The 20,871-nt window shown below is 47.9% G+C and overlaps 1 protein-coding gene across 2 annotated transcripts in view; it reads left to right on the top strand.

Moving 5' to 3' along the window:
* Nucleotides 1-20,871, top strand: part of CDC34 (cell division cycle 34, ubiqiutin conjugating enzyme) — a 211,409-nt gene that overhangs the window by 131,536 nt on the left and 59,002 nt on the right. For both annotated transcript variants that reach the window (XM_069647949.1, XM_069647958.1), the window contains exon 4: nucleotides 3,748-3,882. In XM_069647949.1, the coding sequence (XP_069504050.1) occupies nucleotides 3,748-3,882 (135 nt within the window). The remainder of the gene's footprint in view (nucleotides 1-3,747; nucleotides 3,883-20,871) is intronic.

The following is a 20,871-nucleotide window of genomic DNA, read 5'->3' as shown; positions in this document are numbered from 1 at the left end:
CATCAGATTTCAGAATGCCCAATATCTCCCAGCCTACGACTTTCTGAGGTTGCTAGGCCTCATGGCATCCTGCATATTCCTCGTGCCGGAGGCTCGCCTGAGAATGAGATCCCTCCAGTGGGCACTGAGAACTCAGTGGTCACAGTTCTCAGGAAGGATGACAGATCTCCTTCGGATCCCGGTCAAAGTAGCCCGAGACCTTCAGTGGTGGGCCTGTCGGGAGAACATCCTGAAAGGAGAAATGTTTTGGCAACCATGGCCGGAGATAACAGTAGTCACGGATGCCTCACTCACGGGGTGGGGAGCTCACGCCAACGACTTGACCATCAGCGGTCGTTGGTCTCCATCGGAGTCCAGACTACATATCAACCTGTTGGAGCTGAGAGCCATCAGACTAGCGCTGAAGGCTTTTCTGCCGTCTGTACGGGGAAGAAACGTCCTAATAATGACGGACAATACAGTGGCCATGCACTACCTCAACAAAAGAGGAGGCGTAGGCTCACTACCACTGTGCAGAGAGGCGATGCAGCTCTGGTTTTGGGCAATTCAGGAAGGAATCTCTCTATCGGCAATTCACCTAGCCGGAGAGAAGAACTTGACAGCGGACGCTCTGAGCAGGCAGAGCACAGTCTCTCACGAGTGGGAGATAGCTCAGGAAGTCCTTCAAGAGATCTTCGCCCTTTGGGGAACCCCTCAAGTGGATCTGTTCGCCACCAGTATCAACAGGAAGTGCGACAGATTTTGCTCAAGGGAATTTCCCCCGAGAGGAGCTCTAGGAGATGCGTTCGTAGTGGACTGGGAGTTCCCACTTCTGTACGCGTTCCCTCCGGTCCCTGTCATTCCTCAAATGATCAGGAGGTTGAGAAGGTTTCGGAAGACCATGATCCTAATTGCCCCGGATTGGGCCAGGAGAACGTGGTACCCGGACCTTCTAGACATGTCCATCTGCCCTCCAATTCGACTGCCATACAGAGAGGATCTTCTCTCGCAGAAGGAAGGTCAGGTTCTCCATCCAGCCATCAAGACCCTCAACCTTCACGCTTGGTGTCTGAAAGGTTGAGGTACAAGGATTGGGACCTTCCGGATGATGTTATGGAGGTGTTGCTTTCGGCCAGAAGGCCGGCAACTAAAACTCTATACCGCTGCCGTTGGAACAAATTTTGCAGCTGGTGCAGAGAAAAGAATATTGAACCCTTTTCTTGTGGTACACCTATGGTGTTGTCATTCTTACTTTACCTGGCTAATTCAGGCCTACAGGTTGGCACAATTAAGGGCTATCTCGCAGCGCTATCAATCTTTAAGCGCACTGCAGAGGAGCCTTCATACTTCAAAATTCCATTGGTAATACAATACCTAAAAGGATTAACTAATGTTTATCCCCCGAAACCTTTTCAAGTTCCCTTATGGGATTTAAACCTAATTTTAAACTTCCTAAAGGGTGCCCCTTTTGAACCACTACACTCTTGTTCATTGAAGCTTCTCACCCTCAAAACTGTTTTGCTAATAGCATTGACATCTGCTAGAAGGGTTAGCGAGTTGCAAGCCTTATCGTGTAAACCTCCACATACAATCTTTTACAAGGACAAAGTTGTTCTTCAGGTGAAGCCTAACTTCCTCCCGAAGGTAGTCTCGGAGTTTCACATCACTCAGAAGATTATATTACCTTCTTTCTACCCTCCTCCTCATCCGGGGAAGGAGGAAGAGAGACTGCACAGGCTGGACCCTAAGCGAGCCTTGAGCTTCTATATCAGCAGATTGGCTAAGATCAGACAAGCAGACCAACTCTTTGTAGGTTATGCAGGACATAAGTTGGGCCTTCCAATAACAAAACAAACCATCTCCAGATGGATTATTTTAGCCATTCTGGAATGCTACAAATTGGCAGGAAAGGAGCCTCCTCAAAATCTAAGGGCTCATTCTACCAGGGGTATCGCAACATCCTCAGCCCTTCAAAGAGGGGTGCCAATTCGAGATATATGTGCGGCTGCCACATGGTCGTCCGCACATACATTTACCAAATTCTATAGCCTGGATTCCTCCTCTAGTCAAGAAACTAGATTCGGCAAGGCTGTGTTACACTCTGTCCATTCTGGAAGGGTAACATAACTTTTATTACTCCCGCCTCCAGTCACAATACCACTGCTATGGGAGTCTATCTAAGATAAGGAATACGTCGGAGGACACAATCCCTTCGAAGAACTAGTTACTCTTACCTTGTAACGTTCTTTCGATGGGATGTTCCTCCGACGTATTCCTTATCGACCCTCCCATCCATCCCCGCAGTATGACTTCCTGTGGGTTTGCAGCCTATGCTCCTTCAAGGTGATTAGTCTAATCCAAAAACATTACTGGGGACTACAAAACGGAACTGAGCAACGGACGCTGCGCGCGGCCTTTATAGGCAGGATGACGTCGACGTCGGCACGGAGGCCGTCGAGGGTCATCGACTCGGCGATCATCGACGCGCAGCGCCCTCTGGCGAAAAAAATTTTCCGAGGCCAGCAAAGCTGAAGGATTTATATCTAAGATAAGGAATACGTCGGAGGAACATCCCATCGAAAGAACGTTACAAGGTAAGAGTAACTAGTTCTTCTCCACCATGGGTCTGACATGGATTCTTCCTCTTATCCCTCTACATTTCTTCTTGGTCATACTGCCACTTTGTGCTTACCAAATCTGAAGATGGGGCTTATGGCAAGGACTGTCATTGGATGGGGGCAGTGTGACACATAGGACAGTGATTGATTTAGAGGAGAAATAGAGTTTGTAAGTGAAGGGCAAACTGTTTTTTCTTTAACCAAGGATTCCCAGCCTGACGGGGAATATTCATGAGCATGTGAATCCATGCAAGAACCATGCTGGAGAACAATAGTTACAGGTAAGTAACTTGTTCCTTCTCCCAACTGATTCAATCTGCTTCCACCTTGGACTGTGAACAGCTTGCAAGCGTTCACCCCGCAGTGGCCAACCTGTTAATTTAGTACCTACCACTCTTCACTAATGTCGCTGCACAATACATTTCGAAATCTGCTCCTACTTGCATGTCAATTCTTGTTAGTGCACAACAGACCATAACACTTGGAGAAATATGGTAAAACGCAAACTCTACGTGTTCTAACTCAATATTTTCAGTAGCACAGAGAAATTGAATATTCCTTTACAAGAACCATCTGCATTACATGCATTTAATACTGATAATTTGGAGCCTGGTTACTCAATATTTATATCTTTTTGAAATGGTTTTGCATATTTGCGAAGTCTTAATCCGAAATAAAATTGCATTGCTTGGGTAAGAGGTCTACAATTCCCATCAGCCCTATAAATCACAAACAATGGTGAGAGGTGATGAGTGGTTAGGTCTGTTGTGCAGTATTTTCAGTTACTTGGTACAAAAACGTAGGAGTAGTATATCAGTGAAGTACAGATGTAACCTTTTGGGTGCTCTTAGAGATCTTGGTATTAACATCCTGTCGTAGATAGTTGGGGTTGTTCTAATAAGTACACAGACTGCCTGTTGCACAATAATGCCACCTGCATGGTGAAGGTGTGATCTCCACTGAAAGTTCTTAAAGTTGGTGAACGCACAAAACCTTAATGGATGGAGAGTGGGGACTATGGAGCATTTTCACCGGAGCTCACTGCAACTGTTTTATTTACACTCCTTATACTTTGGTGCGCTGGGGCTTTCTTAATGTTTGTATTCCTTGTGAGGTTGACGTTTCAAAACCCTTATCTTGCTCTGTCTAGGACAATTCTACTTAGCGTGATCTCCTTACTGAATGAGCCTAATACCTTCTCACCAGCCAACGTTGATGCCTCTGTCATGTACAGAAAGTGGAAAGACAGCAAAGGCCGGGATCGCGAATATGCAGATATTATAAGGTGAGACAAATGCTAGTTGTGAAATAGAATGTGTTTTATGTCGCCTTGTATTTTTTTACTGTGCTGATGAAAAGTTCCTTTGAGATCACAATTCTGATGCCTTCCTTTGAGGGTTGAAATACAGCAAAAGACTCAATCCTTCACAACCACAGGACATGTACAGGGTGGTTTGCAGCAGCATAGCCAATATTTGGCCAGCTTCCCTAACGTGTCAGAGTTGATATGGAATGCCTGACATATCCCAAATAGAAAATACGTAAACAGCTGGCAGACAGACTGTCCTTCCTTATGCAAAAACCACATACATACTTCCCTTATACGATGAAAGTACAAATCACAAGGCAGGAGGTCAAACTTTCCCTAGAAGTTGCGGTTGAAACTTTAAAAAAAGAAAATCCGAAACCTGCAGCACTCCTAGCTAGACGATGTTCATGTTAAAGGATATTTGTACCACGTACTATCACCACTGGAGTGGTCCCCTGGCGTTGTGAAATCAAAAAGGGGAAGGGTGAGCTAGTGGGAATAAGCTGGAAAAGTGCAAGAGAGCAGTGATGTGCTGTTGGCAGCCTCAGCCCAGTTGGCTGGGCTTGAGGTGTTTTACGGTCGGTGGTAGTTGTGCGAGTCGGTTTGTTTTGTTGTTGCAGTGTAGTGAAGTTTGTGCAGATTGTTGTGTTGTAGGCTTGTGGTTGTTTCGTTAGAGTTTGAGGTGTATGCAGAGGGGTGAAATTGTTAGTGGATTAGTTAAGTGGCATTGCTGGCTGGAACTGAGGTGCTGAATTTCTGTATTCTCTCCAGGTGGGGTGCGAGAGTATCTCTACGTCCTGATCTGGCCCGCCCGGTACTAACTGTCCCTTTCACACATGGCATCCATTCACATTCATATCCTTACCCAAGTTCAGCCCCGGCCACCTACATGACACCTGCTGTATGCCTGGCAGGCAGGCGTTTGTGCGTCCCTTCAAATCTGGCCCAGAGAGCATTCCGAATCCAGTCAGTGCGCGGTATTGACTAGCCAAGGCTACTCTATCCATATGTGGCGGGTGGTTGGAATTCTTCATCTTATTTAGTTGGTGTTTGATGTTACAGATTTCTGCGGCTAAGTGGGAGAAGGACGAGCCCCCAAGTTCTTAAGGTATGGTTTTTGTTCCAGGCGGATTTCGTTGCTTGATCTGAGGAGTCTCGTTGGCTTGTAGATTTTCTTTTGTAGGAATTAAGCTCCTTGTCCGCTGATTACCCGGCGTGTTTTGAAGGTGATGCAATGTTTGACTGCGAGTCAGTGCAATGTTTTTAGGGCTGGAGTGATATGGTCTCTTCTGGATAGTTTGAGTCTGGCTGCTGTATTATGGATCCGTAGTAGTTTCATCAGGAGGTATTCTGGTATCCCAAGATAGAGGCTGTTTGCATAGTCGATTCTTGACATGATGAGGGCGACGATTGTGAGTGTTTTGTGGGTGAAGGAGAGGAAAGGTAGGATTCTTCTTGCCGTGTGGAGGAGGAAGAAGCATTTCTTGATTGCATTTATTTGCGGTTCTAAGGTTAGGGTGTTGTCCATCTGGACTCCCAGATTTCTTTTACTACCTTAGATGGTGTTGGTGCGGTTCCCATTTCCATTGGCCATGGAATGTAGGTGTTCTCTTGGTGTTTGGATGTAATCATGATTTCTGTCTTTCCTGGGTTGATTTTCAATTTGTTGGCATTCATCCAGGTAACTTCTTTTAGACACTTGATTAGGGTTGAATGATCGGCTTGAGTGTCTTCGATTTTGTAGATTGGAGTGTCGTCTGTGTCGTCTGTGTAGTTGTAGCATGTAATGTATTTTTTTCAAGATTCTGATTACTGGCATCTGGTAGATGTTGAAGTTCAGTTGTGAAAGTGAGGACCCTTGTGGCACTCCAGTCCTACTCATGGGGTGGATTTGAAGGGTTTTATCCATACAGTTTCTGTTATGTCTGCTAGGTATGATTTAATCCAGGGTAGTGCCATGTTGGTTATGCATATGTCTTCTAGTATTTTGGTTAGGGTGTCATGGCTAACTGTGTCGAAGGCTGTGGAGAGGTCTAGCAGAATCAGGGCTGAGGTAGTCTGCGTTCGTTTTTAGGTCGTCCCAGATGGATAGTAGTGCGGTTTCTGTTCCTCTTGTGGGTCTGAAACCAACTTGTGCTTGATCTAGCGGGTGGTGTTTTTCTACGTGTTCTTGGATTCATTTGCATACGTAGGTTTCAGGGAGTTTTGTTTGAAATCAGCCTGTAGCTGTAGAGGTAGTCTATGTCGCCACTTGTGTTTTTTAAAAGCGGTTTGATATATGCTAATTTGAAGACTCTTGGTACAGTTCCTGTTGCTAGTGAGAGGTTTAGGAGGTTCATGTAATATTCTGTTGCCGTTACTTGTGAAAGGATTGATTTGGAGATGTGGGGGGGGGGGGGGGGGGATCCATGGGTGATCCGGTTTTCTTGCTGTGTTTTACCAACAAGACAAATGCCTCCACTGATATTTTAGGAACGTTTTGGAGTTTGTACTGTGGCTCTGTGTTGGGTCCGATTGGTTGAATGTTGTGGTTGGTCTGTTTTGTCGGATGTCGTTGATTTTGTTCTTGAAGTGGTCTGCCAAGTCGTTGCAAAGTTTCTCTGCGTGGGTTGTGGTGTTGTCGCAGTCTGGTGGGTTTCTCATTTCTTTAATGATGTTGAACATTTCTTTTTGTGTGTTGGTGGCATTGGTGATTCTGTCATAATGCCTTCTCTTCGCCTTTTGTATTTCCTTATATGCGCGGTTTTGTTTCTGGAACAGTATTTTTTGTCTGGGTTTTATTCTTTCCTCCATTCCAGTTCCATCTTTTTGTTATCCATTTTCATGCTGCCTAGTGGTGTGGTGAACCATTTTGCCATTGCTCTTTTTTTGATGGGGTGAATGGTTTTTCCGAGGTGATCTTATCAATTGTATCAGCAATCCATTTGTGTAGTAACTCTGCTTTCCCGTCTAGGTCAGCCATCTTTAGTTCTATAGTTGAGGGTTTGGTCATCTCCAGTTGTTCGAATAGGTTGCTTGCTTTGATGCTTTTCCAGTTTCTTTTTGTGGTGGTTGTGAGTTTGAGGGGGTTGGATGCAGACTTGAGTTGGTAGTCTGATCACCAATGGGATGATATGGTCGCTCCACAGTATTTGTATTGGTGGTGATTTTTCCTTGGCGAAGATTGCGTTGAGGGTGTGTCCTGCCGAGTGTGTTGCCCCTTTGACCAGCTGTTGTAGTTTCATGGTTGTAAGTTGTCCAGTCCGTGAGTGTTGGGAGTTTGCCATGACTTTCTTCCAAACCAAGTCCCACAGGATGATTGGATGTTCGTGCTTGATGGCAGTTAGGAAGAATTCTCATAAATGTGCTAATTCCTCTCTACCCCAGAGACCCCCAGCTCTTTTTCTGACCTTTGGGACTTTGTACTTCTAATTCTGTTTGTTTTCTGTTTGTTTCTTTTGATTATGGAGTTTTAGACCACTCCATAGGCATCATCTTTTCATTTGTGTCACCCAGCAACCTCAGTGCAGTGACAGAGGGAAGCCTTTTAGGCTTTCCCAAGGTTTAAATACCATCTCTGGGATAAACTACTGTTAGGAAAGATTTCTAAATTGTAGGTAATTTTCCTTCCATGTGGCAACCCCTAAACTTGTAGCTGTTATTTTCACCCTGATCTAGACTTTGCCAGAGAACCGCAGGCTTCCGCCGCACTCCTCTGGGCTTTCGCTCCATTCTTGCGGGGAAACTGACATGCCCTTAAGACAGTCGGTACCGGAAAACGTTGTTTTCTACAGTTTTTTTCCTCATGTTGCAGCTTTCGCGCAATTTGGCACAAGAGGGCACTGTAAGCTAAGTTACTGCTCTCTTGGGTCGCTAGTCACTCTACAGGCCCTAGAAACTCTCATTGGATTGATAACGAACAGTGCAAGTGAATCACGGACGGGACTGGTGGCAGGGATCGTTTCTTTGTGTTTTGAGCTCCTTTTGGCTGTTTAAGCGCGTTTTTCTTTGCTTAAGCTTCTTTGTCCTGCCCGCTGACCGTCTTGCCCCCTTCGCCTTCCCCAGGTTGAGCCAACCCGGGGCCTTCCTCATTTGGGCATGTACTTTCCCACGAAACACAGATGCTTTCGCGGGCTTCTGCATGCCTTGTGTGCACCGCCAGGATGTGGGCTGGGATGTCTGGTCCCAATACACATCCTGGGTGCAAGAGAGTCTAGTGTGTCTTGAATGCCTGTGACCACAGTGGTCCGTGATAGGTCCACGTATGGTGTGAGTGTTTTGTGAGCAGATCTCCCATTGGCTCCTCTGCGTTTCAGAGTGAAGGGAACTCTGGATAAGAGGAGGCTGGAAACACCACTACCATGTCGATCTCCTGAGTTCTCATGAACGACGGATACAGGAGCCAATTATTCTGCAACTAAGAGGCTGAACCGAGGAATCGCTGGTGACCCGCTGAAGGACTGCTCCTCTGCACTGCTGTCGCCCTGTGAGACCATTCTGCCTCTGATCGAACGAGAAGGCCTGTACTGGTACTTCGACCCTTTGGAATAGTGGGAACAACTATGCTTGGCATCTTCATCTCCTGCACGTAAGCCTTCGGAAGCGTCCCTGGGCCATCCAGTGGACTGACCAGCCTACCCAGGAGCCTTGCTCTGTCACCACCATCAGGTTGCTGCTGTATTCCGAGTCCTTGGCACTCTAACACGATTCGTACACTTGGCATTGCCAGGTCTGAAGTGAGAAGTGTGTATTGTGCTGAAATACACACGGCCGCTACGTTGCCCTGCTGTGGTAACAATCTGTGCGGGTTCACTGCGTTTGGGACATCCTCAACTCTAACTTCTGCTGCCGCTGAATCTACACGACGCTGAGACGCCCCTGCTCGTATCTGAACCTGCCAGCACGGATACTGACGCGGAGAAGCCTGGGTCTGCCTGCATCGGGGACCGGTGAGTAGCAACGCTAGGAACCGGTCACCCTCCTGCAGTAGCTTTTTCTCGCTGTTAACAGCACGCCTTTTTCGCACTCGCGCTCTGCTTCTGCCCACAAGTGGAGGCCGCGCTTGAGTAGCGGAGATCTGTTCGTCCTCATTTGTTCACCGCTCTGAACTGCCTGATTTCCTTGAAGAGACTTCCTTTGGCCCGTTGGCACCAGCGTGTGCAGGTACTTTTGAGCACGAGGCTCCACTCTTCGTAGGGCTCGGACTTCCTTCTAGTTAGGTGGCCTCTGAAGGCGAACTGGGTCTAACGATTACTTGCACTGCCTGTTTTCTTCCCCATCAAGTTGGTCTGCATATTCCGTGCTTCTAACTCTTTAGACCCTTCGGAAAATGTATATATTGTATCTGATTGTGATGTGTTGGTTTACTTGAGTTTTACTGTGATTCTTTACTATGGTCAATGTGACAAAGGCTTTGTAATAAATGTGTCTATATTTTTAATATAACAACTGCTTGGAGTAATTTGTAAGCGTCCTTGCTTTGTGTGCTCATTGCAGGCTTTCAGTCACCCTCACCCCTCTTGAGACCTAGTCTTGACCGCCGCCATCGCTACTCTGATTGGTCTGGCTTGTCCAGAGGTTACCCTGTTCCAAGAAACTAGGCTGGCCTTCTGAACCTTTGCCCCTCCAGGACAGAGTCCAGAAATCCATCTTAACAAATTGGTGTACAGCGGTGGGATACGACTGAAGGTATCCAGTGTTGCGCATGAGCAAAGGCATTTCAAGTTATTCCTACCAGGACACGTAGTGAATTGTCATAGTATAACTTTTAAAAGGCCGTAGTCCTATCTAACAGTATGGAATACCTTGTTAACTTTAAATTCTTCTAAATCCGAAACATTGAAAAAGATGTGTGCTGAGAGAGGTGTCTCCTCTCAAGGCACCAAATTGGATATGATCAAAGAATCGTGGCAAGAAGCTCAGCTTGACGCCATAGCTTCCGAGGACAATGCAAAGGGAGGTGGGGCTGCTCTCACTGGTAGAACTGACAATTCTGCCGCTGCACTGGTCCACCGCGACCATGAGGACAGGGAGGATGAAATGTCCAATATTTCCTCTGCCAGTGTCGATGGGGAAGCCATGCTTGAATTCAAGAAACAAGAGCTGCTGTTTAGGCAGAAGGAGCTTGAGTTCAATATGGCCAAACTCCAGGAAGAGCTTGAGTTCAATAGGGTCAAGCTAAAAATCGAGCAAGCAGAAAAACAGACGGGGGATCACCAGTTGGAACTGGTCAAGCTTCAGGTTGCAAATGGATCCAAGGGTCCTGGACATGGGTCTGGGGCCTCCTCTCATGCAAGGTTTCCAAAAGATCTGCTCAGTGTGTATGAGGAAAAGAATGACATTATGGACTGGCTGAATACGTTTAATTTCAACAAGTTGACAATGCTGATAAGATTGCCTGGTTACTCAGCAGACTGCCCCATTATGGCTGTAGTGCCATTATGGAAATGTCGAAGGCTGAGCGAGCAGATTTTGCAACGTTGAAACAATCTCATTTTAAAGTTTGGAAAGACTCCTGCCCAATATTTAAAACGAGTCCGCGAGTATAAGAAAAAAGAAGGTGGTACTTGGGTATTTTATGTAACCGAATCGTTAAATTTGACTGGCTGGGTCGAAGGTTATAAGGTTTCTACCTTTGAAGGTATGAGTCTTGTCTTGCTGGAACATATTTTAGCATCTTCTTCCCCTGAGCTTAAGCAGCATTTGGCAGATTCAAAGGAGATAGATCCTAAGAAGCTTGCCATTGCAGCAGATTTATGGGTGTCACATTGAGTGTCCCATAAGGACCAAACTCATCCTGGTAAGCAGGAGGAAGGGGAAAAAGTCCAAAGATAAGGAGGGTGGAGAATCTGATAAATGTTCTCAAAAGGCCCACAAAAAGAAAAATCAGGGTAAGACACAAGAGAACTCACAGGGTAGTGGAGGTCAGCCTCTGAAACAGAACTCTGGTTATAGTAAGCCTCCCTATGTAAACCGACCTAATGGATCTTGTTTTGCTTGTGGAGCAACTGACCACGTGAATGGGGATCCTCGGTGTAAGGTTAAACCTTTGGGGGTCCACTCCGCTAATCTGGCCTTCTCCTCCTACGAGGAAGAAGAGATTACAGGAGCATCCTTCTCCTCAGACTCCTTCCCCAGTGGGATAGAAGCTGAGGTAGTTTTAGTTTCCCTGGGTTCCTGGGAGCCTAAAGTCGCAGAGGCTTATGCTAGGATTCCAGATAACACCAAGCACTACTTTAAAGACAGTGTGCTGATCAATGGAGTCGATACTCCAGCTCTTAGGGATAGTGGGTGCAGTCGAACTGTAGTGGATTCTACATTGGTAGACACGGAGGAAGTTTCCAGAGCTACTCTGATGCCCACTAAGTTGGCTGACGGCCCACCTCGCATGTTTCCAGTAATACCTGTAAATCTTACTCTAAATGGTGCAGATGTCAGAATTCCAGTGAGCATATAGAGGAACTTCCCAGGAAAGGTCTTGTTGGACAATGATCTCAGAGCTTTAGGGCTCGTAGGAGACACTGCTGACAGACCCTGCACACGGTCTCAAACACTGGCAGCATTGGCCCAGACCAATGTGCTGCCCCAGCCAAAGGGGAAACCCAAGGCTAAAGGAGTAAGAAAATCAAAACGAGGGAAAGAAAATATTCCCCCGAACTCACCTACCACTGCGGTGGAGGAAGTTGGTCAATCGCCTGGACCTGACGAGGAGGCAGCGATACCTGAAGTATTTGACCCCAATGACCATCCTGAACTAAAAGACTTGTTAGTAGAAGGTGGTCCTGACAGGGAAGAATTCAGTAAAGGCCAACATGAGTGCCCATCCCTGGAAGGCCTAAGGAGACGGGTCTGCTCCCAGCTTGAGGGTGAACCTCCTGGGTCGGATATATTGGGCAGGTGGACTCCTGTATAGTGAGCCCACAGAGTCTACAGAAGGAGACCATAGGAGGTTGGTGGTTCCCCTTGCTGCAGCTGGCGCATGAAGTGCCCCTTGCTGGTCACCTTGGTATTAGGAGCACTAAGCAAAGGTTATCCACTTCTACTGCACTTCTACTGGCCCAAGATGGGGGTGCAAGGAAAAAGTCCCTGCAGGAGTTGTGCCTCCTGCCAGTTATCTGGTAAGAGTGGCTCAACAATCCAAGCTCCATTGGTACCACTCCCAGTTGTGGGAATACCATTCGAAAGGGTAGGGATCGACATCGTTGGTCCCCTTGACCCGCAAACATCCTCAGGCAATAGGTTTATTCTGGTGCTGGTCGACTATGCTACCAGAGATCCTGAGGCCATCCCATTGAAAACTGTAACTGCCAAGTCAGTTGCAAAAGCGTTACTTGGCATCTTTACTAGGGTTGGCTTCCCTAAAGCAGGTGTCTGACAGAGGCAGCAACTTTATGTCAAAGTATATGCAGGCTATGTGGAAGGAATGTGGGGTCACCTACAAGTTCTCTTCTGCATACCACCCCCAGACCAATGGTCTGGTGGAATGGTTCAACAGAACGTTAAAGAGTATGATGGGGGCTCTGGAAGAACCTCAAAGAAGAAAATGTGAACAACTTTTACCATGCTTACTGTTTGCCTACCGAGAGGTACCACAGGAAGGTGTTGGCTTCAGCCCCTTTGAACTTCTGTTTGATCCCTCTGTGCGGGGACCCTGAGCCATAGTCAAGGAGGGATGGGAGATGCCCACTCCCCCTATTACTACCAACGTAGTCGACTATGTGTTAGGGCTCAGAAAACGGATGGTACTTCTGATGGGTCTGGCTAGTGACAAGTTGAAGGCAGGACAAGCGCTGTTGAAACATTGGTACGACCAGAAAGCTTCCCTCATCAACTTTAAACCTGGTCAGCAAGTCCTGATCATGAATCCCATTAGGCCTAGAGCTTTACAGGACAAATGATCAGGCCCTTACACAGTGGTGGAGCCCCTGGGTGAGGTCAACTATTTAGTGGACCTTGGAAGGCCTGGACAGGCTCCAAAAGTGTTCCACGTAAATAGGCTCAAGGCTTTCGTCCCAAGAGTCGAAATTGCAGCACTGCTACTGGCTTCAGATGTTGAGGAAGAGGAGTCTGAACCTCTCCCCGACCTGTTCCAAAGCGGTCCTTAAAATAGCTCCTTTGAGGGTGTCCGAGTGGCCCCTCACCTGACTTCTGATCAGGCTGAGGTGAAAAGTTTGCCTAGGCAATTTTCCCCCCTGTTTTCGCAGTCCCCTGGTTTGACACCTTGGTGCAAACATAACATAGATACAGGAGACAGCATTCCTACCAAAAGTAGAGGATACAGGATGTATGACAAAGTACGGTCTTACATTAAGACAGAGGTCAACAAAATGTTATATCTTGGGGTGATTGAACCCTCTAGTAGTCCTTGGTCCAGCCCTGTGGTTTTGGTTCCAAAAGCAGACACTTCTGAATTGAGGTTCTGCGTGGATTACAGGGCTCTGAATGCTGTCACCAAGACAGATGCACACCCCTTGCCTCGAACAGATGAGCTGGTGGATACCTTGGGTGCCTCCAAGTACCTCGGCACGTTTGACCTCACTGCGGGCTATTGACAAATAGCCTTAGCAGAACATGCCAAGGAGAAGACCGTGTTTTCCACTCCAGATGGCCTTTACCAATTCAGGGTAATGCCGTTCGGGTTGAAATGCACCTGCCACTTTCCAGAGGCTTGTGAATCTTGTCTTGAATGGGTTGGATGAATTCTGTCTTGCATATCTGGATGATATAGCAGTTTTCAGCGCCGGGGGCGTGGCCTGCACGCATGGAGTGAAGTCAGCAACCCGCCGTGCTCCTGCCCATGATCCTACAACGGCCGATATAACGGCGTCTGAACTAAAAGAGCTGAGATACAAATCAACGTGCTCGCAGGAGAACCCTTTTGCCGCATTTGACCGTGTCGCTGGAAGAAATCGGCACCAGCAACGTAGTGAACGGAGCATCGGAAAAGGCACCCCGGTGGCACCCAAGATGGCGGCTTCTAGTACGGAGGCTGACGGAGTGCCGCGACAGTGAGACGGACTAGAGTGCCGGCGAACTTGCTGGATGAGGCTGATGTCTCGGGCCCCTCTGCGAGCAGCCGAAACGAAGCACGACTAACACCGGCACGAGCGTTGTGACCTCGGTGCATACACGGCGTACTGAGCGCGAGGGGAGATCCCAGTTGGCGGACGAGCACAGGAGGTAGCGGGGAATCCCAGCGGTGCACTGAAGCAGGGACGGAGCGGACCGTTCGGTGCCTGCTCCTGCCGGCACCTGTTAAGAGGATTGCCGAGTCGTCTGGTCGGGAGACCACGAGTGCTGTCAACGGATAACTCCTCGCAGCACGGTCCCATCGGTTGGAGGCGGAAGGTGAACCCGATTGCTGGAAACAACTGAGGCACACTGGGAATAGTCCCATACACAACGCATCTGGTTGTCTTAACCGGTAGAAGGAACCACAAAGCACCCACAATACGGAGGATCCACAGGAGGTAATTCTATGCCTGAAATTTGGCGGGTTAAGTAATACGCCAGGCGAGCCTCTGGACTAGGCGGCTGGGGCCGGACGCACCACCACCATCCGGAAACCCGCAACAGTCTGTTGCACTGCTCCTTATTAACCCAAATACCGCCCCTCAGTGCCACAGATCTTACCGGGGCAAGAAACACCGCTAACCAGACGGGACCGCCGGAGGCATCTAATGGTTGGGGAGAATTGAATAATCACATGTGTGCCCAAAAGGTAGAGCTCCCACCCCGCCTGCCGGTGGCACAAAATACGAAGACTGGAGGCCAAATACAGCTCATAAAGCCCGGTGGGGTAGATACTGGATCCGCACTGGACCTGTAACCATATACCGCCCGAACAAGGGCCACCCGCAGCAAACCTCTGGTTACAGGCTAAAGCTTATAGCGTAGATTACAAGTCTGGATCCCCCAAACCGGGCCATGTCGCCTCCAAAGAACAGATCAAAAACTGCGACGATGGACGCCTTCACAACGACTTTGCAAAGGCAGCAACCAACGCAGGAGATCACTCCCCCGACTGAGACACCCACTCTGGTGGCGGACCCCCGAGACACTCAAATCCTGCAGGCTATTGCGGCCCTACGAACTTCCATGGAAGATAAGATAGGAGAAATTAGGTCAGACATACAGCTAATGAGGCAAGACGCCCGCAACCTGACGGAAAGGGTGACCAAAACTGAAGCCTCCCTACAAGAAACCAGTGAGGACACACGTGAACTGAAGGCAAAAGTCCAAGAACTGGAATCAATAGTGGCTAGGCTGGAATCTCGCTCCGAGGACGCGGAAGGACGCGCCCGCCGCAATAATGTTCGAATTCTTGGGATTCCGGAAGACATGGAGGGCCTGAACCCCACTGAGTTCATTGAAACGCTGCTACTTCAGGAAATTGGAGCAGGCAAACTCACCCAGGGATTCTCTGTGGAACGTGCCCACAGGTCTCTCCAGAAAAGGCCGCCACCTGGTTCATACCCACGCCCAATAATAGCTAAAATTTTAAACTTCCGAGATAGAGAGGTAATATTGCGGTTCTCAAGAGAAGGCGGAGAGATCAGAAGGAACGATTCTCTAATAGTCATATACCCTGATTACACCCCCACGGTGCAACGAGCGCGGAACTCCTTCATACCAATAAAAGCTAAACTACGGGAACTCAATCTGAAGTATATGCTGCTGTACCCAGCCAGACTTAAAATACTGTACAAAGGGAAGGCAATCTTCCTTGAAACTCCGGCGGCTGCAAATATGTGGCTTGAACACAACAACCTCGCCGATGACACGGAAAAATTCGAGAAAGGAAACAAGCGATAAAGGAACGATTGAAACTGCCTGAGAAAAGGATCACGACACTAAGCAATCACGACATTGTCTGCGGAGCCTGAATTAACGCTGTAACGAACAGAAGTCTTAATTGGGCAGGAGCACGAGGGCCCAAGTGCAGGAACGCCAGCGACCCGCCCCACCCAATACAGGGTTGGCCGAATGCCTACACACCACCCGTACCGAAAGGCCTGGAGAGGCCCCGGAGGCTCGGGAGCCCCCGAGCGTTGAGTTTGAAACAACTGCTGGGGGCAGTTACTTGTTGTTCCCTTTGGTTAATACATCCTTCGAGATGAAAGTTGAGAAAGTTGGTAAGTCTCCGAACGTCAATATGAGGATAAGGGATGGGAGGGCGGAAATAGTGGACTTGATGGGTTTGAACCTACAGCTAAGGGGACTTTGTGAGGACTCAGCCAAGTTAACATATGGCCCTTATGAGAGGTGGATTGACCCCGGACCCCTTCTGAAACCACCATGGCTGGTCAATTCAGGATAATGACATGGAATGTGCGGGGCCTGGGCACCTATCTCCGCAGAAATAGGATTAAATCCTACCTGCATAGGAAAAAAGTGGATATAGCACTGCTACAAGAGACGCACTGCACTGCCGAATCAGAGGCGAAGCTCAGGGAACACTGGGTGGGACAGGGCTTTGGGGCCTCCTACTCCAGATTTGCAAGAGGGGTTTACACCTGGATCAACCCCCAAGTACCGTTCCGACTCACCAAGATGGAAAAAGACCCAGAAGGCAGATATGTGGTAATATGGGGGACCTTTGAGCAGATGGAAATATGTATTGTGAATTCGTACTTCCCCAATCACAATATCCCAACGCACTTGAGGGAGCTGAGTACCAAAATGCTACAATATAGGAATGGCTTCTTTATATGGGGGGGTGATTTCAATTGTGTCCACAACCCAACGCTGGATAGGTCCTGGCCTCCAACAAGGGGGCCCTCCACTGCCACCACGTCCCTGAAAGCTATGACTGATGGACTAGATCTGGCAGATGTTTGGCGGGAACTACACCCAGAGGAAAGAGGTTATTCGTACTTCTCGTCTCCACATGCCCTTCATACTAGGTTAGATTATTTCTTTGTGGGTAGAGAGCACTTACCTCAGATAGGGGATGCGCAATATCTGGGAAGAACCATTTCAGACCATTCTCCACTCTTAATGGAATGGAATCACACTGGCCCAAAACCTCCCATCCCCATGTGGAGAATGCCGGTGGAAGCCCTGAAAGATCCGGCATTTAAAGAGGAGCTGCATGAGTCCATAGACGATTTCATATCAGAAAATACTGGGAGCGTAGACCACGTCAGTACTCTATGGGATGCCCTAAAAGTAGTAACGCGAGGAGAAGTCATTGCTAAGGCGGGTGGCATCAGGAAACTATTGCGCAGCGAGTTAGGCAGGAAGGAACAGGAAATTGTGAAACTGGAAGCTGCCCCCATAGACACCCCGAAGAGGGAAGAAGAACTTAGTACACTTAGAGAGAATTGCGCTGAAGCATGGAGCAGATTAGCTAGATTTGACTTTGTCGCTAGAACAAACAAAGCACACGCAGAAGCAGACAAACCTGGCCGGTTACTAGCTTGGCTCTGCAAGAAAGAACACCCCAGACACATAACCACCACACTGCGGGATGAATTTGATGAAACTCACAACACTCAACAGGGTGTTAATGATACTTTTACGAGTTTCTACATGCAATTATACTCTCACACTGATCGAGTCCCCCAAGACCAAATACTAGATACTCTTGATGAGATTGGCCTGCCCAAACTAACTCCCACACAATCTGAGACCTTAGACATGGACATCACACCCGAGGACATAACTGAGGCAATTAGATCCCTGGCGACATGTAAAGCCCCGGGCAGCGATGGGCTGCCTCCGGAATTTTACAAGGCATATGAACCCTCCTTAACACCGCTATTACATGAAGTCTTCTTGGAATCTTATGAAAGGGGGACCCTACCTGATAGCATGAGGGAAACTCTGGTTGTCCCAATGCTCAAGCCTAATAAACCCGCAGATAGGTGCGACTCTTACCGCCCCCTTGCTATGCTTAATTACGACGTTAAAATACTTACATCGATTCTAGCTAAGAGGCTATCCAGAGTAATTGGAGACATAATACATACGGACCAGAACGGCTTTGTGCCTGGTCGTAACACGACCATGAATCTGCGCAGGCTCCAGCACATAATAGCTCAAACCGACACAAGCCAGGAATGTTATGCACTACTGTCCTTAGACGCCATTAAGGCATTCGATTCTATTTATTGGGAGTGGCTGGTGGCAGTTTTGGAGGGATTCGGCTTTGGCCAGGGGTTCATTAGGTGGATTAAGATCCTTTATAATAAACCAAGAGCACGGCTAAAATCTGGGAGATATGTGTCGGAGGCCTGGGATATTTGTAGGGGAACTAGGCAAGGCTGCCCTCTCTCACCCATGCTTTATATCTTAGGTCTGGAGCCCATAGCTATTTACTTTAGAAAGCAGTTTTTTGACGCAGGCATAAGGATAGGCGGGGTGGATCACATTGTTTCTTTATATGCCGATGATGTGCTTATATATGTCAACAACCCTCTTCTTAATGTGCCAACAATGCTGGAAGTCCTTGACAATTATGCGAAGGTCTCGGGCATACAATTCAGCAAAACCAAGTCCTGCTTGTTTCCGCTAGCGGGACTAAAAGGTAGGTCTGCTGAAGAACTCCCTTCGGTGGGCATAAATTGGCAAACTACTTCATTCCGTTACCTCGGGATCCAGATAATGCACACCCCAGAGCTAATGCATGAACGTAACACGAGGGCGGCACTCCCGGGACTGCGTAAATCCATGGGATTCTGGGCTAAGCTACCTCTATCTATGATGGGTAGGGCCTCTATAGTTAAAATGATTGTCCTTCCTAGATTCTTATATGGGTTCCAAAATGTGCACTTCTACATCACTAAACCCTTCTTTCTATTACTCGATGCAATAATCCGGGACTTTTTATGGGGAAGTGGTAGACACCGGGTTGCCCTATCCACATTGGTTCTACCATACAAACAAGGTGGAATTCAACTACCGAATTTAGAGAAATATTACCTTGCTGCTCAGCTGGGCTTTGTAACTAAATGGTTAGCAGACGAGACCACGTCTGAAGCTCCCCTGCTACAGGACATGATATCTCCGGTAAGACTGAAAGAACTGATTTGGGCCCCCCAAAACCTGCTACGCAATGCACCCTTTTTGGTGACCCTGGGTAGGAAAATATGGCATAGAACCAACTCGGTTATGCAACTAAAGCAGCCATACTCCCTGGAAATGCCAATAATCTCGGGGCAGGACAAGGCCGATACCGATCTGCATAATATCAGACTCTGGGAAAGGAAAGGGGTATACACTTGGGGTGATCTATATGCTGAGGGAACCTTCTGGGAATTCCCCATGTTACAAGCGGAAGATGGTATTCCCTCTGGCCAATACCTTTGGTACCAGAAGATTCGAAAAATAGCACAAATAAAATGGGTAACCTGGCCACAGAGGAACCGGAAATGGACCCCTTCATAACACTACTATATAATCTCGGAGAAGGCGGGAGGGTGGTGTCCCAAATATACGGTCACCTAATCGACACTCCTAACCCCCGGAGTGCAGTACTTAGGTCTAAGTGGGAAACGGACATGGGACTGGAGGTGTCAGATAAGGAATGGGATAGAGCACTGGCGTTCCCTAGGGAGGTCTCTAGAAACCACAGATTTCGACTGATCCAGATAAATGTATTATACCGCACCTACCTAACCCCAAGCAAATTGGCTATATTCAACAATTCTACACAACCGAACTGCACCTGGTGCGGGACTGATAATGCAGACCTGATCCATATGCTCTGGAACTGCACCAAAACTCAGACCCTCTGGTCAAAAATAAAGCAAATGTGCGAAAAGGCGGGTTTGACCAGGTATACATGGACTCCGCATGAATGCCTTTTGGGTACCTACCCCAGACTAGCTAAATTCAAGCACTCAGTTAAACTGATGGACTTAGTGTGCATATTGGCAAAAAGAACTATGGCCATGTCATGGAAAAAGCCCACAGGTCCGATCTTCACGGTATGGCATAAAGAACTTGAGAAATGGGCGAACGCCGAAACAAGGGCCTGGGAGGATAGTGTAGCCAGATCTTCCGAAGACTCGAGTATGGCACTAACTGCATGGAAAGACACCATGGTAAAACTGTTCCACTCTCCAGACGACGAACCTCCTTGAATAACTCGCCGGGGCGAATCGCTGGTCCATGCAGCCAACTAAGTTACCTGGAACTAGACCATCACGGCCCAAGATGGCTCCTGAATTGGTTTTGCCCCCCCCCCCCCCCCCCACAACCCAAACATCCACCCTGTCGGTGACCAGTAGAACACTGTTCAAGACGACTCAGGAGACAGTTAATGTTAATTTGTTGTTTGTAGTTACTGTTTAATATGTTGCTGTACTATGTGGAAAATTTGCTCATTTGATATTGACAGATGCACCCGCTGATGGTGTTGTTTTGTAACCCTAACTAAATGCCAATAAACAAATTTCAAAAAAAAAAAATAGCAGTTTTCAGCGCCACCTGGGAAGACCGTGTGAAACACCTCGGGATTGTGCTTCAGGCTCTTCAGAAAGCACACTTGACCATAAAGGCTAGTAAATGCCAGATTGGACAAGAATCGGTGGTTTACCTTAGACATGAAGTAGGTGGAGGGAGGATACAGCCTCTAACAAGTAAAGTACAAGACTGGCCTACCCCCACTACACAGACCCAAGTGAAAGCCTTCTTAGGACTCGGGGAGGGGTATTACCGCAACTTCATGGCAGACTATGGTACCATAGCTGCCCCTCTGACTGCCCTCACCACTCCGAAGAAACCCAAGAAGGTAACTTGGACCGACGAGTGTGAGAGGCCTTCAACGGCTTAAGACTCCTTGTGCCAAGCCCCTGTCCTCAGGGCCCCAGATTATTGAAGACCTTTTATTGTGCAGACAGACGCCTCTGACACTGGGATAGGAGCTGTACTATCGCAAGTAGATGAGAAGGGTAAGGAACACCCTATTGGTTTCATTAGTCGCCAGCTTAAGGACACAGAACTCAGATGGTCAAAAGTGGAGAAAGAATGTTTCTCTGT

Source organism: Ambystoma mexicanum, chromosome 1p, assembly GCF_040938575.1.
Source record: "Ambystoma mexicanum isolate Mex_15411 chromosome 1p, UKY_AmexF1_1, whole genome shotgun sequence".
Taxonomy (NCBI): Eukaryota; Metazoa; Chordata; class Amphibia; order Caudata; family Ambystomatidae; genus Ambystoma; species Ambystoma mexicanum.
This window is presented reverse-complemented; position numbering and strand designations above follow the sequence as displayed.